Raw genomic sequence first — 25,518 nt, forward strand, 5'->3', positions numbered from 1 at the left:
AGCTCGAGTCCCCCGTAGCATCCCCCTCCACTTCCAGTCCCTGCTCTCGAGTGTGGGCAGTCACCTAGATGCTTGGGGAGCCAGCGTCCTCATGAAGGCTGGGGTGCTCAGGGTCGAGGGGCTACTTCCATGCAGAGGTGAGAGAGCAGCCCCGCTCCGGACCCGCCTACCTCTGGCCCCCGCACTACACCACCCGCAGAAGGCCATCGGCACCAGCGCTGGGGCTCTCGGCGCGGTGGGTGGCTCGTAGCTTGCTCCAGAAATCTTGGTGCCGGCACCCAATCTTGCACCAAGGAGCTTCCAACACTGCCATCCTACGGGTGACATCTTATTTTTCAAAAGAAAAATGATCACTTACAAATGTATTCATCATCTACATTTCAATTTTATTCTCTAGAGAGTTTAATTCCAAAAACGACTGGAACGTCAACGGACACAGTGACCGGCAGAAAGCCAAAGAGAGGAACTGACCTCCTGGAGACTTTTATCCTAGAATCAGGTACGAGTTGAGAGCTTTGCCCCGCAGAATCTTCATCTCCTCCTGCACCTTTTCTCCTGACTTCTCCGTTGGCTGTGCTTGTTCTTTGGCCTCTCTGCAGATCAGACACCCGACAAGGACACATTAGGGCACTTGGTGACAGCTCACCCACGTGCGCCGGATGCTGGCTCAGGATTGCAGGGATAGTGAAGCCTGGAGGACTTGTTTTATTTTTTTTTTTTTTAAGATTTTATTTATTTATCTGAGAGAGAGTATGTTGAGCACAAGCAGGAGGAGGGGCAGAGGAAGAAGCAGATTCCCCACCGAGCAGGGAGCCCGACGCCGGGCTTGATCCCAGGACCCTGGGATCATGACCTGAGCTGAAGGCAGATGCTTAACCAACTGAGCCACCCAATGGCTCCTGGAGGACTTGTTTTATATGTTTTTATGTAAGATTGATATCACATACATCTATTTTAAACTATACTTAGTGATAATTTAGTTACCAGTGAAAACACTTGGCTGGTAAGTGATTCAAACCTGGCTTCTGATGTCAGCTACACGAGTTTCTTAGCATGGCCAAGTCATCTCGGGGTCCTGGGATCGAGCCCCACATTGGGCTCCCTGCTCAGCCGGAATCTGCTTCTCCCTCTCTCTCTGCCTGCCGCTCTGCCTACTTGTGATCTCTCTCTCTGTGTCAAATAAATAAATAAAATCTTTAAAAAAAATAAAAAAATAAAATGTTCCCTGATACATGTCATAAAAATATTAATTGGCATCATTTAATGGAAGCAACTTTAAATATATATATAGGTGATGTCTCCCTTTAAAGATGCTAATGGTTGAGTGATACTGTGGAAATTGAAGAAGTGTTGAATGATGTGTCAGCAACTGAAGTCACTCTCGCAGTTTCTTGGACATTTTATTCCCTTTAGTGGGTCTTGAGGGGGCTGAGATCACCACCAGGGCAGCAAAGGATCTCTTGGGTTAATTATACAGCTGTCGGGGGCAGCTGGGTGGCTCAGTCGTTAAGCGTCTGCCTTCGGCTCAGGTCATGATCCCAGGGTCCTGGGATCGAGCCCCGCATTGGGCTCCCTGCTTGGCGGGAAGCCTGCTTCTCCCCTCCCTCTGTCTGCCGCTCCCCCTGCTTGTGTTCCCTCTCTCGCTGTGTCTCTCTCTGTCAAATAAATAAATAAAACTTAAAAAAAAATTATACAGCTGTCGAGGGAGAACATATGATTCTTTGCATCCATGAAAACAGAATTTTCCAAAGACCAAATAGATAGTCTTCGTGGGAAATGAAACACCACTGATGTGTTCTTTCTGTTCTGTCCAAGTTCTGTGTGTGTATGTGTGTGACAGTGAGGATGCTGGTAGCTCCTGGCTGAGGCTGAAGGAGGTGAGAAAGGGACCGAGCAGGGACGGAGAAGACAAAACTGAGCATCGGATGATGCTTGATACGAGCTGAAGAGAATTTCGAAACCAATGAACTTTCCAAAACCATCTAGGGGATATCAACCTGTTGGAATACTCCCCAGCCAAGAAAATGATAATTATGTTGATAATTTTGACATGTGAAAAAAATGTACATAAAATAATCTGAACTGAAAAATGGGTGAATTAAAAATGCCATGATATGTCTATTGAAAGTGGGTCAAATGTGTATGTATTTTGAAAAAATTAGAAGTGAATTTTTTTTTTAAAGATTTTATTTATTTGACAGAGAGAGAGATAGCGAGAGCAGGAACACAAGCAGGGGGAGTGGGAGAGCGAGAAGCAGGCTTCCTGCCGAGCAGGGAGCCCGATGTGGGACTCGATCCCAGGACCCTGGGATCATGACCTGAGCCGAAGGCAGACGCTTAAGGACTGAGCCACCCAGGCGCCCCGGAAGTGAATTTGATGTGCAGGAAATGCTTAGAGTTCACTGTTAGCTTATCTTCTAACTTCTCTTTCATTTAATAATAATTTGATAATCAAGTGGCATTCACTTGATATTTCTCCATTCATGTGGTAAGCCACTGTTTCTCCAGGGGTAAGTTTTGAAATAGAAAAAAAGGTTTTTATTTAAAAGTCTCAGTCTATTGTTTGAAAACTGAAACAAGATGCAATGCAAAGTGCATCTATTTGTTAAGGTATATGAGAGTTTATGTGTTATGGAGTATAACATGATATTTTATTGGTAATTACCTGAGCAAAACAGAGGCTCACTGAAATTCTATTTAACATTTTTATTTCCTAAATTTTCTTTTCCTAGAAACTGCTGATCAGTTTTCTGAGAAGTACTGGTTGCTGTAGGCTTCTGAAACCATCACAAACAAGCCAAAGGAACCCCACACTACTTTAAGACATGTGGGGGGGAATTCATTTCAGAAAAGGAAGGAGCTCCCAAAACCACTCCAGACAAAGTGACGAGACAAACTGAGATATTTATAACATATCTAAGAAAGGGTAATTAGGGGCGCCTGGGTGGCTCAGTTGGTTAAGCGACTGCCTTCGGCTCAGGTCATGATCCTGGAGTCCCGCGATCGAGTCCCGCATCGGGCTCCCTGCTCAGCAGGGAGTCTGCTTCTCCCTCTGACCCTCCCCCCTCTCATGTGCTCTCTTTCTCATTCTCTCTCTCTCAAATAAATAAAATCTTTAAAAAAAAAAAGAAAGGGTAATTATTCTTAATGTATGAGAGATTCAGAAATAGATAAGAAACAAATAAATGCTTCCTACAGAAAAGGCAAAGCAAACTCCTCATTAAAGAAGAAAAATAGTTGGTAAGCATAAGAAACTTTATTTATAATATCACTTGTAGATTTTTTCTTAATTTTAATTTTTTCTTTATTTGACAGAGACAGAGAGAGAGAGAGCACACAAGCAGGGGGAGCAGCAGAGGGAGAGAGAGCAGCAGGCTCTCTGCTGAGCAGGGAGCCCAATGTGGGGCCCGATCCCAGGACCCTGGGGATCATGACCTGAACCGAAGGCAGACGCTCAACTGACTGAGCCACCCAGGCGGCCCTATAATATCACTTGTAAACATAGAAGTTAAAATTAAGACAACGAGAAGGTCCTTTTTAAATCCAATTCTAAAGAAGAGGAAAAAATGATACTTTTCCATGTTATTCAGGGCATTTGAATGTGGGCAGTCATGACCTCTGCTGGTAGGAGGTATGTTGATGTACTCCGAATGGAATTAAATCATATACAGTAAAACCTTACTATGCACATTGATCTAGCATTTATGTTTCTAGGGATTTATCCTGAGGAAATAGTCCCTGATAAGTTTGCAAGGAAGTATGGCACAAGGAGGTTGACTACAGCACTATTGGTAACAGCAAAACACTGAAAAGGGTTTACATTATCATCAGAAAAAGGTTGGTTAAATAAATTATGGTGAAATATAAGCATGTATTCCTATATTTATAAATATACGTTTATAGTATCTTGCCAAATATAAGTGCAGAAGATGAAAACAATATGAATAACACGATTAAATTTTGTTAAAACATATGTAATAATATATAATCAATATAATTATATTAACGGTAATATATATTAACATATTATATATGTTAAATAATATATGTATATATATATCAAATAAGTAAATATTTGGAAGACCAGGCATCAGAATGTACAAGGTACAATAATACCTCTGGGTGGTATTATTATTTTTATATTTTTATTTCTAATTAAAAATTTTTTTTCTAAGATTTTTTTTTTTTAAGTAATCTCTACATCCAACCTGGGTTGGATCTCTACATTACAACCCCGAGATCAGGAGTCATATGCTCTACTGACTGAGCCAGCCAGGAGCCCCTATTGTTTTAATTTTTTTACATTTTTCTGATTCTTTAATAATAAAAAAAGGCATTTTTTAAAAGAAAAAGAAGTTTCAAAAGCATACCTGGAATTTCAAACCTACAAGCCATATGAACTATATGTGGTTATTTCCATTACAAACATATTCATCGAAACTAATTTTGGGGGGCGCCTGTGTGGCTCAGTCGGTTAAGCGTCTGCCTTCGGCTCAGGTCATGATTCCAGGGTCCTACGATCGAGCCCCGCGTCGGGCTCCCTGCTCAGCAGAGAGCCTGCTTCTCCCTCTGCCCTTCACCCCGCTCATGCTCTCTCTCCAGCTCTCAAATAAATAAATAAAATTAAAAAAAAAAAGGAAACCAATTTTTTGAGGGATGATGACGATGTGTTTGCTTAGCTCTTTGGCTCCTGAGGGGAGAGGCGAAGGGAAGCATTCACGTTTGCTGAGCACCCAGTTCACATCAAGCAACTGGCTCGATGTCCTTGCGCTGGTGTCTCATTTGCCCCTCACACGGCCTGTGAGGGACACTGTATTTTCTGCACGGCATACATGAGGACACTGCGGCTCAGTTACTGAGGTGTAAGCAACTTGGCTGGAGACCTCACATGTCGTAAATGGTGGGGCTGAGACTCGGCCACAGGTCTCCTCTGGCTCCAGAGCCCGGGTTCCTGATACCGGACGAAACTCATTCAGTTATCAATAACAAACAAACACACCTCTGAAATTAGATGATAAGCAAATGGAAAAACTGGGTTCAGTTTTTAAATGTTTGCCTGCCAACCACACTTGAGGGAACGTAATTGTGCATAAAATAAGATAGATACACACCTCTCTCTTTTTTAAGCCTGAGATATTTAGATTTGGACGACAGGACAATTCTGTACTTCATGTAGGACAAATTCTATCAGAAGGCTGCCTCTTCCTAAGGCATTAAAGCATTCACTTACTTCTCCTTTTTGGCGTCCGTGTGGTCCAACATAGGGAATTCTGCTTCAATCATTTCTGGAGTCAATATAACTTCTATATTCTGTTCGCAGAGCTCACTGAAAAGGAAGAAGAGGCTTAGCTGGAATGGGTTTTCCTTCCCAAAATAAAATGAGAACTATTGTGATCGTTTAAGAATTATGCAATTCTTGTGGCTTTCAATGTTAGTTCTGCCCATTTTGTTGAGCCTATGTTAAGAGAAGCATAAGGCTGATAAACTGCTTTCCACAAACAATGGCAGGAATCACAATAACCAGAGAGTAAAAAGCAATTTTTAAAGTGGGGTTATAGAATTTATATTCTTTTCAAGTGCACATCGTGTATTTACCAATGCTGACCGTATCTTGGACTGTAAAGAAAGCCTTACCCTTGGAAGCCGCAAAAGCTGTTCCAGTCCCCAGCGATTGAAAACTAATGATTGTTAAGCAGCCGCATGCATGCTGGTGCTTTGCAAGCATCAATTTCCCGCAAGTAGTTTCCTGTCTCTAAGGTGCGGATAAGAGCAAGACCTCATCACAGGGGGTAAATGAGACTGCATGCAAAGCCCTGTGCCCGACACGCAAGTAGTGCCTTGGTAAATGTTTGTTACAATTACCACCCTCGTCATCAGCATCAGCATTATCTCCTGTAACTGACAGCTCGCAGGAAATAGGTTCTATTATTCTCATTTCGAAGATGGGGAAACTGGGTCACGATGGTCCCCACATCAGTGCTGAGTGGGGGAGGGGTCAGCTAGGCCTTGGGCTGCTGGGCATCTCCGCATGGCCCCGCCAGACAGGACCTGTTCCTCCGAACCTCACGCAGCCGGGTACCATTCCTCCCTGCCTCCAGCATCCTCACTGGTGTCCTCAGGCAGTGGTTTCAATAGAAGGCGCTCCAACCTTCCTGGGAGAGGGGGGTGGTTCGGAGCTTCAAATGCTCAGGTATTGCCAAGTGTTACTGCGTGTGGGCAAGTCTTAGAACTGGATAGACAGCTCAGATATTTAGGATTTCACTAATTGATTATTTATATGGAAAAATGTTGAAATGCGCACAGTGACAGGAGACTCAAGGCTGTTGGATGCTCACCAGTAAAATGAAACGTAAGCACCTTGGTTTGGGGCCTAGAGTTTTTATTTTTTATTTTTTTATTTTTAAAGATTTTATTTATTTATTTGAGACAGAGAGAATGAGAGAGAGAGCACATGAGAGGGGGGAGGGTCAGAGGGAGAAGCAGGCACCCTGCCAAGCAGGGAGCCCGATGCGGGACTCGATCCAGGGACTCCAGGATCATGACCTGAGCCGAAGGCAGTCGCTTAACCAACTGAGCCACCCAGGCGCCCCGAGCCTAGAGTTTTTATGCCTCTCCAAATCCCACCCTCTTTCAAGTACTAACCCAAGCCCCCTGAGCACCACCTCTGCTCTCCCCTCCCTCGAGCTCCCCGAGCATCTACCCATCAGCGAATGCGAGGCCGCAGAGACCATCTACTCCCCACCACGAATTTGGCCTGCTATCCCCTAGTTAGGGCTCTGGGAGGGTATTAGCCTTAACTCATTTGGTTTGCAGACCCGGGCACCGTGTGCTCTTCTGAAATCTCTCGCAGCGCCTAGGGCATTTTTATAAAACAGACCGCATTAGAAACCAAAGGTGAAAAAGTACCGTTCAGCTGTTTCCAATCTGTCTTCTTCTGGCAGGGCGTCGAGAAGGGCAGGGACATTTTTAGGAAGCATGACCAAGTTGAAGGAATCACAGCTGTGGAAGAATCACACAGGCAGCCGAGGATAAAGGTTCACATTCGCAGTCTTGGGATCTTTACCCAATTTGCTAAAGCCCTCATACTTCCCCACTGGGGAGGCCATTACTCTTCTGTCCCTCACTCCTGAAAACCCACTCCTGTTTCCCTACGGACAAAGGCAGGCGGTGTGACAGGTACCAGTCAAATCCTAGAGGATGTGGCCAAATAAGCCATTTTCAGAACTTTCAAGCTGGTAGTGTCTGATGTTATTTCTTGGGGGGCACAAGGCAGTATTTGGATAGTTCACTTTTCTTAATATTTCCCCCCCATCTTTACAGTCTTTCTTAGTTGTCCTATTCAAATTCAAACCTTCCTCCCCACCCCCTGGTATATTATTTGGTATTATATATTTAGAGCTTTATATAAAAATTCCTGGGAATCGAGCACATTAAAAGAATTAAAATAGGGAGAAAAAATATTATTAGTTTAGAAATTGGCAGCAGACTTCTGTTTCAAGATGGTAGAACAAAGACGAACCATGAGAGACTATGGACTCTGAGAAACAAACTGAGGGTTCTAGAGGGGAGGGGGGGATGGGTTAGCCTGGTGATGGGTATTAAAGAGGGCATGTTCTGCATGGAACACTGGGTGTTACACGCAAACAATGAATCATGGAACACTACATCAAAAACGAATGATGTAATGTATGGTGATTAACATAACATAATAAAATAAAATTTAAAAAAAAGATGGTAGAACAAGCATTTGCTTTTTTTTGTCTCAACTACTTAAAAACTTTTATTTTTTTAAAATTTTTATTTATTTATTTTTAATTTTTTAGAGAGAGGGAGAGCATGAGCCGGGAGGGGCAGAGGGAGAGCAAGAGAGAGAATCTTAAGCAAGCTCCATGCTCAGAGCAGAGCTCCATCTCATGACCCTGAGATCATGACTTGAGTCAAAATCAAGAGTCGGACACTAAACCAACCGAGCCACCCAGGCGCCCCTACTTATAAACCTTTTAAAGGAATAAAAATTGAACACACAACAAGGAAGAAGAGGAGAAAAAACAGACATGGATAAAAGTTTTCAACAGTTTTCTGGAATAAATTTTGGAAGCTGGGAAGAGTGTTGTCTCATGAAAAAGAGTACACAGTGACAGAGTATAGATCACACAGGAAGGAAACCGACCTCCCCCCAGATCCTAGAAAGATTGTGAGCTGAGGGTAAGGCAGGAGGCAGATGTGGAAAAATAGGGGGGTTAATTGAAGCCTCCTTGGCATGTGCACATATGTCTTTGATGGGGCGCCTGGGTGGCTGAGTTGGTTAAGCACCGGCCTTCGGCTCAGGTCATGATCCCAGGGTCCTGGGATCGAGTCCCACGTCTGGCTCCCTGCTCAGTGGTGAGTCTGCTTGTCCCTTTTCCCTCTGCCCCTCCCCCCAGCTCGGGATCTCTCTCGCTTGCTCTCTCTCAAAAAAATAAATAAATTCTTGAAAAAAAGAAAGCATGTTATTGTTCTACCTATTCAAAAAAAAAAGGATTAAATCAATAACAGAGGAGAGGTAAAAACCCCAAATTGAAAGCAAATTGAAGCAAATAATATTTCACATGGATTCCATAATCATAGAAGGAAAAAGAAAGAAAAAAAGAAAGAAGGAAAGGAAGGGAGAGAGGAAGGAAAGAAAGAAAAAGGAAAAGAAAGCACTAATCCAAGAAACTTATAAATACAGTATTTGACTATCTCGTCATAGTTTGGGTGGGATGTGGGTACGGGGGGGCATTGTAAATGAGCCTGAACTCTATTTATCATGCTTGTTTATTAACACGGTTATAGATAAAGCAATTGTGAAACTACTTTGGACATTCTATGAAACTGAGTAATGAGTAAATGTGTTAGGAGCCAGGGAACTCACAGTGGCAGAAGGAACATACAAATACGGAATGGGGTCAAGTAGGTAATAGCTTTATGGATGTGGGCTGGAATTATAAGCATTGGTGTGAATTCATCATTTCTGAAATGTGTGTGTGTGTGTGTGTGTGTGAGTCTGGCTTGTCTGCTGAGGAGGCCAAGAAATAATCCACCCAGTAGCAATGTGTCCTCCTAGCATCCAGGTTTTGGTTTTAATACCATTCCTCACTAAAGGGGACCTGGGTGCCACCACTCTGGGATTAGTCCTATTTACTGACTTCCTGACAAAGCACGCAGGTCCTACCTGACAAGCCCACTGCCACTTTAGAGGGCGCTGGTCAGCGGGGATTCCTGCCAAGCAGGGGTACTGAGAGGTGGAGAGCCCGGACCACTCCCCAGAGAGCAGGCTGGTCTGGGAAGCCAGCCAGGCAGCAACCAAGCATTCTTCACGAGACCAAACTTATCCAAGTTTTAAATTCTGAGACCATGTTCCTCTTACTTCTGCGTGTGTGTGTTAATTTGTTCTTCTGAAATTGAAATGATGGAGACGGTAGATGGTTGTTGGGCACTTTGTTTTGCTTTCCTTTGTTTTAATGCTTTTCTTGGCAAAGCAAAACCCTGAAGGTCCTAAAACGGTTCCCAAAATTCTTCTGGATAACACTATATGTTAATTAACTGAATTTACATAAAATAAAATAAATTCTTCTGGACATTTTGCCCGTCTATAAAATCTGAAAGTCGGGGTGCTACTGGATTAGATAATTTCTTCTTCTGTCGCTGCTGATTTGCAAGATTTTTATGGAAGTCCTAGAGAGACTCAAGTTCTCATTGAATCTATTAAAGAGCAAAGAAGCCAAGTGAGCTGTTTCGATTATTAGGAATACAAAAATGACTTGGAATAAATAAATAGTAAATAGCTATATCGCATGGTTTGACAACAAACACATAATTCTCAGGGGCAAAGGAAACATCTCATAAGTAATAGGTAATTTATTCAAACAAAATGACTGCAAGGAGGAAGTATCCATCATTAATGGATTTGTAGGAACTTAAGAAAAATTACCATTATTATTTTGTAACTGCTTTTAAAAATAAAAACAGGGTATAGAATCTTACATCCTGGAAGTCCATGATATGGAAATGTAGAATCCTCTCTTGATTTTATCATCTGTTATGCAATTACGGTTTATTTTGAAACGAATTGGCCCAACAGAGCACTCAGGCACAGAAGTGGAAAGTAACAACTCACAGCTGGAGAGTTTTCTTTAATTCATGTAGAATTCATGTTTAATTCATGGTTAATTCAAGCCGAAGGTAACTGCATGCTGCCAGCTTTTTGAAAGAACAGCCTCAGGAGATTTTTCCAAGGACATTGCTTTGGAAAAAAAAAAATAGGATTTGTCCCCCCTTAATTCTTGAGACCTGTGCATGTTACATGCTGACAGCTGGTGGCCACTTTTCGCCATTTATCCTTTTGTCATTTTGTTTATTCAGTCTCCGGACTGTACCCCACAGCCAGGTACGCCTGGTTTACCAAGTACGGGGGTGGGGGGGATGGGGTGGGGGGTGGGGGGTGAAGCATCCTCATCCCCACAGCGAAGGCAGGTGGCTGGCAGACTATGGCCATCTGGTGGCAGCAGAATCACCCCAAGGTTTAGTGGCTGGGGGTTGGGGGGTAGAAGGGCAGGTAGTTATTAAGGATGGTGCGAGACGCCTCACATCATCATGTCCCTCTGATCCTCACAACAGCCCGGTGGGGACGCCATCGCTGTCCCTGCTTTGCAGACCAGAAAGGTATTGTTCAACGGGCTTCAGTAATAAGTAACTCGCCCAAGGACATGGAGCCGGTGACTCAGCTCATGAGGAACAGGGGCGGTCTCCAAGGCCCCCCAAGATGTTCATTCTCTCTACAGTTCCACTGTCTCCCCTGATTCTGGAGCTTTCAGATTTTAGAAATACACTCAAGTGAAGAGCAAAGAGGCTGAGCTTCTTCTAGATGGCTCCAGGAGGGATGAAGCATGGATGAACCCACAGAAAAGGAACTCATATTTTTTTGGAGCTCCTACCAGGTCCCAAACCCCAGGTTGGGGTGCTTTTTGCTTGTCTCCTGTTAAATGTCCAGGCAGAGGACAGCAGCTGGGAGGGCTAAGGAAATAGCCCGAAAGGGAGGGCCTGTGGCAACGCCTAGGGAAGGGAGGCTGAATGTTGCTTAATTCAGGAGGAGCTTTTCCTCTGGCAACGAAGGAAGAAGTACAATTCAGTGTTCTAAAGTCACAAACTGGCTTTCAGCGATCCCCTCAAATGTCTGGGGAGGGTGGGTAGATAGTGTATACAGGGTCACGGCACATCCAGTGAGCTTTCTTACTCCTACTAAAATGAAAATGTCCATCCCCTTGTTTTAATGGACAAGAGGACTGGGAGAAGAGGCGGAGGAGTGTGGCTGCTGTCACACAGCTCCCGCAGGCCAGGGGGGCACTCTGGGGAGGGAGGGGCTTGAGTTCCTGCCTCAGAGGACCCAGGAGAAGCGGGGGGATGGTATAGAGCTCACCTACTGATCCCACATAGTGGCAGAGCTCAGGTTTCCTTGGGGGTGGGCCTCATTTTGGATCAAAGGACTTGAAGGAAAGGTGACTGCTGATGGCCATCGTTTTGGAAATGAGTCACATCCACTCGCCAATAACCTATTTAACGATGTTTGTAAGGACAACCGACTAAAGAAGCAAATTCTGAGGCTTAGGAGTGGATTTCTGACCAGCCAGAGTCCTAAAGAAAAGGCATCAGACTCCTTGTTTGAGATCTTAGGGCTTTGAAGAGGTGCTAAATGAGCAAACTAGCAAAAATGTGTTTACTCTAGATTTCTTCTTTCTTTGGTCCAACAATATGCTCATCTGCCTGTTCTGTTTCTGCAGCTGAGCTCCGTCTGTGTAGGATGGTAGCCGTGGGGCCTTGCAGACAACGCTAGGCTGCCGCACAGAGAGAAGTAGTTCCACTGGAGTTGTATATGAAGGGTGCAGAAGGCTAATTTTGGCAATTCAAGAATGTTAAAAATTGACCATGAATATTTCAGCTGAATTATATGGATTGGTTGTCCACGTTTATTGAAATATGGACAATCAGCCACTTGTGATACTAATTTTTTTAAGAAGTATACCTCAAGATAATTCAAAATATGGGGCACCTGGGTGGCTCCGTTGGTTAAGCATCTGCCTTCGGCTCAGGTCATGATCCCAGGGTCCTGGGATCGAGCCCCACATCAGGCTCCCTGCTCAGCGGGGAGTCTGCTTCTCCCTCTCCTGCTACCCCTCCCCCCCCACTCATGTGCTCTCTCGCACATGTGCTCTCTCTCTCTCAAATAAAAATTTAAAAAAAGGACAATTCAAAATATGTGAATCAGTGATACATCATCATACTTCTCTACCTAGCAAACTTCCCTAAAATCCTAAAAGTAGGATTTGACACAATATTGGCGGTCACCTTTGAGGGTCACAGCCTCTGTAATCTGTGGGGCAAACATAACCTCTGGGAGATGAATAGATGAGCTATGGCATACCTCTGTGTTGTCTCTGTCTTCGAGGTTTCGGGCAGGGATGAGAGAGTCAGGGGCTGGAACTTCTTCCAGTGCATTATCCCAGGAATAATGTCCTGCAGTGAAAGCCAGGTACGGGGTCCCACATGTAAGGGAACTGTTTGGTGAGGTCAAGTCTAGGAAGGACTTCCATTTCATTCAACTGGCTTTTTGGCAATCTTCAAAGTTTAGCTCCAAAGTGTATAATTCCATTAAGTTTGACTGAATTTTTCTGAGGCTAAAAGACAACTTCTCTAGCAGAAGACATCAAACAATTCCATAGGGAACTAAAGTAGGGACGAAGGAGAGATTTTCTTCCCCCTGATTCATCAGGCACACAAGAAACTGGGCCTGGTGATGGAGGACAGATCGGGCCTTACAATCTGTTTTGTGAATGTGACGCTAAAGCGACATTCAAAGCGGCGTTCGCACATCAGATGGCATTCCTGGCAGAGCCAAGTGCCTGCAAGTGCACAGACATGCGAGGGAGGGCGCTGTCAGGGGACACCAGCTGGGCTGAGTGCGGGGCCAGACAGGGACTGGTGGGAAGTGAGTCTGGACAGGCAGGCAGGGCACAAAGGTCCTGTGGGCCAGGCTGATGAGCTTGGAGCCTCTCCCTTGAGCCGCGGGAACCACTGAGGGTTTTTAAACTGGAAAACAATGAGACCCGATTTGTGCCGAGGGAAGGCTTTCAGGGAGGGCCCACTGCACAGTGGTGGCCCATGGGGTGAAGTCGAGATTCGCCTGCTGTGTGGGGCAGACTGGGGGATCTGGTGATGGGTAGAAATGGGGAAAGAAGGAGAGAGAGGGATCCCAGGGACATGGGTCCCTGCACAAGAACATGTAGATCACAAAGGCAAGTGGGTAGCCCAGGAGGAGGAGGTGGTGTGAGGTGTGGTCGGCAGAAGCAGGGCAGAGATAATGATCCGTTAGGGACTGAGTGAGTTTTCAGGGCCTGAGGGCCACCTCCAAGAAATGACTCTGGCCATTCAGGTCAGGTCGGTTATCTCAGGGGAGAAGGAATTCTCTGGAGCCTCTCCCGTACTGTGCACCTCGTCCATTCTGATATTACACTTGTTGGAGTCGAACAAAGAGGAGGTGAGATCATGGGGTTTCGCCTGGCATGTGATCATTTTTGTCCACGGTGGAAATGGGACTAAAAAGAGTATTCGGCACAGCTTTCGAGTGCAAAAGAGAGTAAGAAGGTTGAAAGAAGGGCCACATGCAGCCTGCGTGGTGGGGTACGGACAAGACAAGGGCAGAGCCGAGGCCGGCGGTATGAGAAGGTACGATTCCCTCAACCCCAGCTGTGCCCCTCCATCCTTGTCCCCCTGCCCTTCCCCGCAGCCCCAGTGCCAGCTCCGCCGGCGAACCTGCCGCTGCCATTACCGTGTGATGGAGAAATTGCTTTTGGGTGAGAGGAATGCTGGACCCCCTGTGGGACTCCCTGATGAACTTGTACTTGGGGTGAGGGCACAGATGGTAATCTATCAGGGTTTCTGCGTAGGTCAGAGGGTGCTTCACAGCAAATAGTCCTGGGTTGGGATTCTGCAGAAGAGAGAGAGAGAAGGAAAAAAAAATCCTCTTTTGTTTACTGGTTTGTAAGCCAGACCAGGCGGGCGACAGCCAATGTCACCCATGGCGCCCGCTAGCACTAACACTCTGGGTCCCCGTCAGCTCGTCTGGGAAAGAGAAGGCGCTGAAGAGAGAGTTCTTCAAACTGGCAGTCACAGTCATTCATAAAAGTCACTCTTCTGGGGGCGCCTGGGTGGCTCAGTCGTTAAGCGTCTGCCTTCGGCCCAGGTCATGATCCCAGGGTCCTGGGATCGAGCCCCGCATCGGGCTCCCTGCTCCGCGGGAGGCCTGTTTCTCCCTCTCCCTCTCCCCCTGCTTGTGATCCTGCTCTCACTGTCTCTCTCTGTCAAATAAATAAATAAAATCTTAAAAAAAAAAAAAAAGTCACTCTTCTGGTTTAAGAGTTTCAGTACACGCCATGTGGATTTACTAAGTTCTCGTGGATAGAAGTACCACTGAAAGCAGGGCTTAAAACCTCTTCAAGTTCTGTATTTATGTCTACATTTGATGGATTAGGGGAATCTATTAAATAAGCAAACTAGTTTTAAAAAGCAAATAAGCTCCTGGTTTTGAAAACAAAAATAGCTTCTTAAAAACTGCTTTACCGACAAGATGAAGAAAAGGGTGACATTTGATAGACAGGAAATGCCAACATTTAATATTGTTTTGGTGATGTTTTTAATTCAGGAAGGCTCCATTTGGATGCAGTGTCTGGTTTTAAGGGAGAGACTGTTTTTTCCTAACTTTCCAACAGAACTGATAGAGGCCCAGAGCTACTACATCAAAACACAAAAATAGAGAGCCTTTTAATGTCCCTTCTGGGGTTAGTCCAGCAAACCCCACTCTTGTCCCACACAACAACGGAGCTTCCGCCCCTCACCGCTGTTTCATATCAGATGTTTAAGAAGCACTAAGTTGGAGTTTTGTTCTTTTTGGTCATTCGTATGATTTTTTTTTTTTTTTTTTTTTTACAAAACAACAAAACTCCACATGGCTTATAGAAACCCCATCTCCCTGTCAAGAAACAAATGTCTCCCACAACGAAGAAAATGCAGCTCGATGTGGGGGGAGGAGCTCTACAGCACCCAGATGCCGGGAGTGGGAGAGCCCCGAATCAAGTGTGGTCCCGTCAAGAATGCTGTGAGAGTGTCCGCTGTTGGTGCAGAGGCTGACCTGCGGCTAGAGCCAGGGAGCAAGATGGGGAGGGCGCCCTTGCCTGGACTTGAGGATACAAAGGAAGGCAGAGGGCAGGGAGAGGAGGATGCCCACTGACCAAGTCTGCATCGCCCACAGCAATGGAGAAACAAGCAAAGCCCTCAGGGAGCACTTGCAGTTGGAGGAAGAGTTAGGGTACACATCCACATACATATGTTTGACAGCAGCAGATTCTTTTCGGGTTCCTCAAAGCACTGCGTGGAGGTGGGGACAGAGACAGAAGAGAATGTAGACATTGCATTCTACCCCCTGGAGCTCAAGGGAAGACCCCTTGCTCAGATGGGGGCTGGAGGGTGGGAAGGGAACCAGGTGAAAGGTGGGGGCCCTAAGGGGACAAAGCAGGGGAGGTCTGAGAACATACAGGAAGGTGGGTGAGGAGGAAGGAGGGCAAGGAGAGAGGTGGCGGGGGACGTAGGGGACATTTCCCATTCCAGTGTATTATGGAAGGAGAACCCAAGGACAGAAGACAGAGTGAGCACTCCCATCCTCCCTGGGGGGACCAGGTCCTCTGCATAATTACACCACAGAGATGCCCAGAAGTAGAGCAAGGAGAATTTTGGCCACCCCCAGCCAGGAAGCGGGGGAGACCGGCAGGACTGAAGAAGTGAAAAAGGAGCACAACTCCACTTCCTGGGTAAGGGGAGTGACTGGAGTGTAACAATCTGATAACTGTTGACTCCCACTGCCAGGAGTCCCCCACCCCCCCAAGTGATGAAAGGCCAATCAGGAATGTGCCTGGGAAGGGACTCCAGAGGGAACGGGGGAGGAGTGACCTAGACTCCAGCTGGGCTGAGTCTCCCTGAGACTAAGAGACGGTGTGATGGGGGAGAGGCTGGCTGCACCCAAGTCTGGTGGCGATGGGGGCAAGATGCACAACACCGGGGAGGGGAAGTTAGTTGCGTGGCCTTCAGGAGTATCCCCTATACTGAGGGTGCGTGAAGTTGCTGTGTGGCCAACTCTCTCGATCTGCCTTGGGCCAAGCATACTGAATGAAATATTTTTGGAAATGTCAATATCACTGTCTTTAGTAGTTGTCATACTTCAGATTCCCCTGGGTAGCCATGGCTACCAGAGTACGTGGTCTGAGTGGTCATTCCATAATGATTTTAATTTTCCTCAAACTAATGCATGCATGTGGTAGCGACTCACTCAGGCTGGAAGGATGTGATGAAAAGCAATGGGACTCCTGAAGACACTTCTTGTCCCCAGGCCCATATCCCAGAGGCTGTTTCTTTCCATTATTTCTGAGTTTTGTGTCTCTGATGGTCACTACTCTAAACATTATGCTTATTCTTCCATTTCTCTATTATCAACCTCAGACAGACAGTATCCACTGACTCATTCCTATGCAAGATAAGGATTTTGCTCATGTACACAAATGCTCCTTCCAAACTTCCTCCTTCCAATTTTGAAAATCACATTGTTATTTTTAGTTCTGCTGTGAGTTATCTTTGTGACTTGAAATGATGCACTACTACCCCTATTTCTTATTTCATCATCTTTAGGTGTGTATTTCAACTCCCCACTCCTGTGAAATGAAAACATGACCATTCCTAGGCTTTCTTGTACCTTTCCTCCTCTCTTCCACAGTTTTGCTTTTATGTTATGGAGATTGTTAACATTTGCATTCTGGAACCACAACCAAGACCTCATGCTTTGTTCACAAGTTGTCTTTGAAAGTTGGAAACTAGTAAAGAGCTTTTATTTTGTCTTAACTGTGTAAATATATGTCTTTCTCAGGCCAAGTAGAGGCTCAGATTAGTTTTCTGTAAAGGTTCAATATCGGGTCACTGATAGAGAAGAGTTTTAGTAGCAAGGCTAAATGGATTCTATTTTTTCTTTTATTTGCCATTAACTCTTTTTTGTTTGTTTGTTTGTTTAGAGGGGCAGAGGGAGAGGGAGAGAGAGCATCTTAGGCAGGCTCCATGCCCAGCATGGAGCACAGTGCGGGGCTCGATCTCACAACCCTGAGATTATGACCTAAGCCGAAATCAAGAGTTGGACACTTGACCTGTAGAGCCACCCCAGGCCCCCCTGTGATTAACTCTTAAAAACCACATCAAATTTTAGTTTGGTTTAGTTAGTATTGATTTTTAGTTGATTCCCCTCCCCCAAGAGTTTATAATGGCCTTTCTTTTTTTGCTTGGATGATGTACCTTTATAAAATCCTTGAATGTGTCAAGGATTTATATTGTCTTCAATAAGCTATACTTCACAATGTTAAAAAAAAAAAATCCTTGAATATTTCCATCCTCTCAACTGCACTGTTAGTGTGTGGAGTCTACCCTTCCCTCTATATTTCTCTCCCAGAGCGCTTTACCTTTCCTCCTCCAGGCTGAATGCACGAATATCATTCCAAGACTTTGCTATAATGCTTTACCAGTTGTGACATGTATTTCTTTCCTTTTTTCTTTTTCTTTTCTTTTCTTAGGGTTTCCAAATTCCTCCTTTTCTATATAGACAATAATTTTGTTTGTGAATAAAGATAGTTTTGTTTCTTCTTTTCAAATCTGGATGCCTTTTATTTCTTTTTCTTGCCTTGTTACACTGTCTATAGTTAGAATCTTAAAAGAATTAGTAAGGGCAGACATCTTTGCCTTATTCCTGATTTTAGGGGGAAAGCATTCAGTCGATTACCATTCAGTATGATGTTAGCTCCAGGTTTGTTTGCTTGTTTGATGTTAAATACATTTATTGTGAACTAAAAATATGGAATGTGGGATGCCTGGGTGGCTCAGTCGGTTAAACAGCTGCCTTCGGCTCAGGTCATGATTGAGTCCTGCATCAGGTTCCCTGCTCAGCGGGGAGCCTGCTTCTCCCTTTGCCCCTCCCCCTGCTTGTGCACACACATTCTCTCTCCCTCTCTCTTTTTTCTATCTCTCTGGCAAATAAATAAATAAAATCTTTTAAAAAAATAAAATATGGAGGGGCGTCTGGGTGGCTCAGTTGGTTAAGCGGCTGCCTTCGGCTCAGGTCATGATCCTGGAGTCCCTGGATCGAGTCCCGCATCGGGCTCCCTGCTCGGCAGGGAGTCTGCTTCTCCCTTTGACCCTCCCCTCTCTCACGTGCTCTCTCTCATTCTCTCTCTCTCAAATAAATAAATAAAATCTTTAAAAAAAATAAAATAAAATATGGAATGGTTCACAAATTTGTGTGTCATCCTTGTGCTGGAGCCATGCAATCATCTCTGTATCATTCCACTTTTAGTATATGTGCTGCTGAAGTGAGCACAGCTCCAGGTTTTTAATAGATGCTCTTTATCAGGTCGAGAAATTTCCCTTCTGTATCTCAATTGCTGAGAGCATTTATCAGGAATGACAGATTACTTCTCTGCACCTATTGAGATGATCATATGTTTTTTCTTTTAAGTCTGTTAATGTGGTAAAGTACACTGAATTTTGAATGTTAAACTAATCTTGTGTTCCTGGCATAAGTTCCTATATCCTCATGATACATTATTTTTGTATGATGAATATAATTTGTTAATATCTACCTATCTATCTATCTATCTATCTATCTATCTATCTATCTATCTATCTATCTCTATGCTCATAAATCATGAAGGATAGTGGTCTATCCTTTTCTTTTCCTGTAATGTCTCCATCTGGCTTTGGCATCAGAGTAATACTGACTTCTAGAATGAGTTGGGAAGTAATGTCTTCCATCTTCTGGAAGAATTTTTGTGGATTTGTTATTATTTCTTCCTTAAATGAATTACAGAATTCCGCAGTGAAGGCATCTGCAGCTGGAGTTTTCTTTGTGGGAAATTTTTTAACCACAAATTCAATTTTTTAAATAGATATGGAGCTAGTGGAGTTATCTATCTCTTCTTGAATAAGATTTAAAGTTTGTGCCTGTTAAGGAATTTGTCCATTTAACTTGTTGAACTTACTGGCATAAAGTTTTTCATAATATTAACTTATTATCTTTTTTAAAAAACTTATTTATTTATTTAAGGGAGAGAGAGAGAGAGAGAGCATGAGCCAGGGGAAGCAGCAGAGGGAGAGGGAGAAGCAGACTCCCTGCTGAGCAGGGACCCTGACGGGGGGCTCGATCCCAGCACTATGGGATCATGACCTGAGCTGAAGGCAGACGCTTAACTGACTGAGCCACTCAGGTGCCCACTTATTATCTTTTTGATATCTGTAGAATCTGTAGTGATGGTACCTCTCTCAATACTGATATAGGTAATTCATGTCTTTTACCTCCCCCCCCCAATCAATTAGAGCAGGTTTATCCATTTTATTGATGTTTCTCAAAAAAACAGTTTTTCTCTATTGTTTTTCTTTTTTTTATTTTATTGGTTTTCAATCTAATCTTTATTATTTCTCTTCTCTGCTTAGTTGGATTTATCTGCTCTTCTTTTTTGAGTTCAAAGGGGTAGCTGAGGACATTAAGTCCCACCCTTACTTTCTACTGTAGGTGTACAGCATTATAAATTTCCCACAAAATTTTTTGTGCTTTCATTTTCATTAAGTTAAAAACACTTTCCAATTTTTCTTTTGATTTCTTCCTTGGACTATAGGCTGTTTTAAAGTATTTAATTCAGCTTCCAAATTTGGCGGGGGGCGGGTATTTTCTAGATATCTTTATGCTATTCATTTCTGATTAAATTTCTTCAAAGTCAGAAAAAATACTTCATCTGATCTGAATATTTTCAATTTTATTGAGCCTTGTTTTATGGCCCCAAATATGGCCTATCTTTTTTTTTTTATTTTTTTTATTTTTTTTTTTTTTTTAAGATTTTTTATTTATTATTTGAGAGAGAGAGAATGAGAGAGAACACATGAGAGGGGGGAGGGTCAGAGGGAGAAGCAGACCCCCTGCTGAGCAGGGAGCCCGATGCGGGACTCGATCCAGGGACTCCAGGATCATGACCCGAGCCGAAGGCAGTCGCTTAACCAACTGAGCCACCCAGGCGCCCCCAAATATGGCCTATCTTGACAAACCTATATATACTTAAAGAGAATCTTCATTCTATTGTTTTTGATAGAGTGTTCTAGCAATGACAATTAGGTCAGGTTGATTGATAATGGTATTTAAATCTTTTATATCCTTACTGATTTTCTATTTATTTGTTCTATCAATTATTGAGAGGGAAGTGTTGAAATCACCAACTGTTATTGTGGATTTGCCTGTTGTTTTTTTTTCCTTTGCCGTTCAATTAGTTTTTGTTTCATGTATTTTGAAACTATTAGGTGGATAAATATTTGGAATTGTTGTGTCCCTTGATGAACTGCCCCTAACCTTAGGTTCCTAACCTAAGGCATGCTCTAAGTGTTTGTGCAATTAATGAATTAATAAATAACTACTGATATTTTCCAAGGAGTTTGAGTGTGACTCTGGAAAATTCCTATAATTCCTCTAGACCAGTTTCCTCACTTTTAGAATGGGGAGGGGATAGTAATGGTGAATCTGGGGGGGGTTAAGAGATTGAAGAGTGTTTTTCAAACCTTGCTGTGGGGTACCCCACAGTTTTGCAGGGACACCCTCCCCAGGAGAGCTCCCTACCCACTGCCATCCCAGCAAGTAAGTAAGACTCTAGGTATTTTACATATTGACTTTTTATGTCAAGTTTCAGCTGATTTGAGGGCTCTGGCACTAAATGAAGTTTGAAAAGCACTGAATTAAACATCCTGTGAGGTTATCCCAGCTCCAAGATTCTGAGTCTCCAAGGACCACTCCTCTCAGCCAAGGAGAATTATGAGAAAATGCCCCATAATGGTCAAAGCAAACACCAAAGATCTCAGTAGGAAAGCAGCACAATTCAGAGGAAGAGTCCCTGAGGCAAACAACCAGGAAAACAGGCAGCTTTCTGTCATAGCTCTAGCTCGTAGGTCGTAGCTCTCCCACTGACTGGCCGAGAGACCTTGGGTGTGACCATCAGCATCTCTGCTCATGGTAGAGATACAGATTCTCATTCGGAGATTCTCAAAAGGAGCCTTTCTCAACTAGTATCTAAGGTTCTTCTTAATTGTGTGTATGTGTGTGTCCGTCTTTAAAAATGTCAACCATAACTTGGGCAACTATTGTGGCATTTCACTGATGATCCCACTGTTACATAGAACCTCATCAGATGTCCTGTCTGGTTTCATTCATCTAGGACTTGGGTAGCAGGAAATATAAGGGTAGGAGTGGAGACCCCACGAGGGCAGATTGGCATAAATGAAGGCCTGGGGAAGGAGGAAAGTGCACAAAGTTTGGCAGAGACTTATGCAGGGGTGCAGAGAAGGGGGCAGTTATGTTGTTGGCCTCACATACGCTTGGACTTAATTTGGAAGAAAATGAGGAGTCAGTGAAGAATGTGGAGCTGGACAGTGGCATGGTTAGGATGTGCTTCGGGGAAGTTAATTAAGTGTGGCTACAGGAACAAAGTGGAACAGAGAAATCTGGGAGGCAGAGGTATAAGTAGGGAAGGGATGCGCTGCCCAAGGATGGAATAAGGAATCAATAAAGCTCTGACTGATGAGGTTTGGGCTGCTTTACTTTCTCTTTCTGTTGTATTTTTTGGTTTTTTTTTTCTTCTTTTTTTTAACACAATCTCTCTTTCTCCACACAAATTAAAATTAATATAATTATTATGTATTATATAAACATAAATATACAATATTATATATTGTATAAAATTATAATTAAATTAATATACATTAAAGTTTTGAATATATGTAGTTCAGATAGCTTCAGATGTATATACACACACATATATGTATGTATATATATACACACACACACACATATATCATATATATAATTATATGAAATTAGAAAGGACCATAAAGCTATTGTCATAAACATAAATAAATGCCAGAATTGTCAAAAAGACAGAAGCACTGATATTCTCCAAATGATAAATGCTGGTAAGCAACTTCCAAGGTGAGATACCATATAATGCTTGTAACTCCAAAGACGGAAAAATATTCCTAACTAATGCTTCTGTTTTTTCATAAAGTAAGTCTTAAAATAGAGGCACATAGAACATGAGACTTCTGCCAGTTGTCACTTACAAAAATATAAAGCGGGTCATAATTTGGAGACACGGCTAAGGCCTCAGGTGGTTTCATGCCCAAGACTGAGGTCTTGCCAGGGAGCTGAGGTGTGGCGTCCTGCTTCGGCAGAGTTATGATGGTGGCTTCGTCCTAGGAAGGGACCAAGAGGTGTGTTAGCCCTGATGCCAGGAAAAAGAGGGGAAACGCGAGAGCAGTTCTTAAAGGTGGGGATGTGCTACCTCAGCCCCTTGCTTCAGAGCTCGAGCAAGCTTTTGAGGTTTGTAGCTTGTTGACGACTTCTGGACACAGAATGGCTGATATCCTTTAATTTTGTACAGTTGAGGAACCTGAGGTCAAAGAAGACAACCGATTGAATGTTCTTAAACAGCCGTCACCAATTAATGGGATCTAATTCTCAAAAACCATACTTTTGAGTTGCCTGATGGTAAAAGTCCCAGACCTGCTCCAGGCCCCTGCCCTGGGTCCCCGTACACATGTTGGGCATCTGCAATTATTGTCCTCTACCACGGGGCCTACCTGTAGAAATACACTGAACACTGGTTTGTGGATTTGAAATATTTCTATTTTCAAAACCAGGAGTGGCTATATACGTCAAGGAAGGCCAACTAACTTTTGCTTACTTCATCTTGTGTTTTCTCTTAAAGTTTCTAATATATGTAGTTCAGGTAGCTTCGTGTATGCATACTATATCGTATATCCACAGAGTAAAGGTCCTGGTCTCCAGAAACCACGTATGTTATACCTCGCACGTACCATAAAATAACAGCAGAAAAATATACACAGTATGCTATGGTGTATAATGTTCAACAGAACAAAATTAATAAAATGGTACAATTCAAGTTCAAAAATATTTTGTTCACTTCACGAGAAACCCATTAATGAACACCGTATGATGGGCCTGACCTGCAGACTGAAGAAGGAAAAACTCTGCTTGATTTGAGTTTCTGAAGGTTTAATTGGAACCAGTCCAAGGCCATCAGGAGCCTAAAATGTGGAAATTCAAAAACAGTGACACACGATCAATGCTGAGCAGAAGTCGCTGTGCTTCTGCTGTCACACATTCCGTAACCTTCCCGTGACCTCAGTTCTACCCGACTGGGGCATGGAGGCCCTGGCCAACCTCTCCTCCTTGTCTCGTAGTATATGGGATCCTTTTTTATTTTCTACAGTTGTGCGTGCTGCCATGTGCCACCCAGAATCCCCTGTGGGCTGAAAGGATTCAGTCTCCCTACCTCGAGGAGTCCTGTTGACAGAAACAACTCTCAGGGGTCAGCCCTCTTCAGGAGCTGCCTTGGCTGAAGGGAGCTGCCTCACTCCAGGTCATGTGCCCCTCCTAGGGCAGCGTGCCTCCACCCATGGTTGAAACAAAGATAGAAATGCCGGGTGCTCTCACCCCATCCCAGCTTCAGGGCTCCTCAGGAGTCCAACTGAGGCCTTTGTCCAGGATGGCTGTTCTCCTTCTCCCTGTCCACTCCAGCTCCCGCTGCTTCCCTTCCACAGGGGCTCATCCCCAAAGCACTGCTTTCCCACATGCCATCTGCCTCAGTCACCCAGATAACCTGGAACAGTGCCTGACATACTATGGACCCTCAATAAATACTGTATTTTGCCTAATCTAAGACACCCTCATTAAGTTAATATGCTGCATTCTTAATACACCATTGCTTATATGACATGTACCGATTTTGAAGTTGCTAAATACAAAAAGAATTGATGAAATAAACTACCTATGGAATGAATTACAAAATTCTTTAGAGACAGGAGTGCTGGGCATTCTGTCTTTCATCAATCCCGAGCAGCAGAGAAGTCTTTGTAGAACTAAGTAAGGCACCAGACGAATGTGTAAGATGGGAACTACTTAAAAATAATGAGATGGGCTGCACAGCACAGTGATCTATTCATCACTATCATCCTTTTCGACCCATTAGTAGTTACTAGTATTATTATCATTTAGAGAGAGGGGAGAGAGTGTGCTTGTGAGTGGGGGAGGGGAGGGGCAGAGGGAGAGAATCTTTTTTTTAAAGATTTATTTATTTTAGAGAGAGAGCATGTGAGCGGTGGCTGGGCGGGGGAGAGGGGGAGTGGCAGAGGGAGAGGGAGAGGGAAAGAAGCAGACTCCCTGATGAGCACAAAGCCCCATGCGGTGCTCAATCTCATGACCCTGAGATCATGACCTGAGCCGAAACCAAGAGTCGGGACGCTTAACCGACTGAGCTACCCAGGTGCCCCTCCACCCCATTGTGTTTATCAATGCTTGAAAATCACAGATTTATTATTCCCTAGGAACAACATAGTCTGATCTCTTAAGTCATTTGATGATCTAATGCAGAAAACACATGGAGTTTCTAAAGTTGGTCCTGCGATTCCTGAGTAGATTAACTTGCAATGTGTAACATATAATGTAGGATGTGCATGGCAAGTTTATTCTTTGAAACTAGAAAATTAATTTGCATGTGCGCTTTCAACATCAATTTAAACATGCTTTTTATTGCTAACTACATGAGCTTAGGCAACCTTTTATTACCAGCCATGTGACCTTGTGTCTCAGCTCCTTCCTCATCTATAAGATGATAAGCCTATCACATAGATTTGTCAAAGAGTAAATGCACTCATACAAGTGAAACACTTCAGGCACTGCCTAACTCATGGTAAGAGTTAGCTATTATTTTTATAGAGAAAGAGAGAGAAGTGAGTGTGAGCTGGGGAGAGGGGGGAAGGGCAGAGAGAGAGGGAGAGAAGAATACTAAGCAGGTTCCACGCCCAGCGTGTAGCCCAACATGGAGCTCGATCTCACAGCCCTGAGATCATGACCCAAACCAAAATCAGGAGTCAGACGCTGAACCGACTGAGCCACCCAGGTGCCCCTTATTTTTATTTTAATGCATCACTGTGTCCAGAAGGCAAGAAAATGAACTGTCATACCTCTTGCCAGAGAGAGAGAACTGTGAGTCTCATGGGTTAGAGTATTAGATCCTGGGGCCACCCTTCTCTGGCCTCTCCATTTGCCCATAAAGCAGAAGGGCCCAGCTGAGCAGAGCCCGCCTCCCTAGGCCAGGCCCTCTCGGATTCTCCATCTGCCCCTTTGCTCTCAGGCCCTATTCCTGGGCTGTTAGGAGGGGCTCTTGTTCGGTTCCAGGCTGGAAAGCACCCAGCCCAGGTTACCAGGGAGCTCAGCACAGGTGAACCAGGTGCCAGGCAGGTGGCGGTAGATGATTTCTGGTTTCCCATTGATCACAAATCCCTGGGCACAGGTATCCAGAGAGCCTC

General features: G+C 44.1%; 1 protein-coding gene and 1 non-coding gene across 2 annotated transcripts in view; both read right to left on the reverse strand.

The window, feature by feature from the left end:
* Positions 1-484: 484 nt before the first annotated feature.
* CFAP221 (cilia and flagella associated protein 221) overlaps positions 485-25,518 on the reverse strand; it is an 89,248-nt gene continuing 64,214 nt past the window's right edge. The window contains exons 16-23 of the mRNA XM_021695855.1: positions 23,155-23,235; positions 22,470-22,577; positions 22,249-22,380; positions 13,844-14,002; positions 12,440-12,531; positions 6,907-6,999; positions 5,231-5,326; positions 485-593 (exon numbers count right to left, since the gene is read on the reverse strand). Coding sequence (XP_021551530.1) covers positions 485-593; positions 5,231-5,326; positions 6,907-6,999; positions 12,440-12,531; positions 13,844-14,002; positions 22,249-22,380; positions 22,470-22,577; positions 23,155-23,235 — 870 coding nt within the window. The remainder of the gene's footprint in view (positions 594-5,230; positions 5,327-6,906; positions 7,000-12,439; positions 12,532-13,843; positions 14,003-22,248; positions 22,381-22,469; positions 22,578-23,154; positions 23,236-25,518) is intronic.
* On the reverse strand, positions 18,370-18,475 carry LOC123324400. Its single transcript, XR_006539779.1, has one exon. It is a non-coding gene; the product is annotated as a U6 spliceosomal RNA (small nuclear RNA).

This window comes from Neomonachus schauinslandi, chromosome 3 (assembly GCF_002201575.2).
Source record: "Neomonachus schauinslandi chromosome 3, ASM220157v2, whole genome shotgun sequence".
Lineage (NCBI taxonomy): Eukaryota > Metazoa > Chordata > Mammalia > Carnivora > Phocidae > Neomonachus > Neomonachus schauinslandi.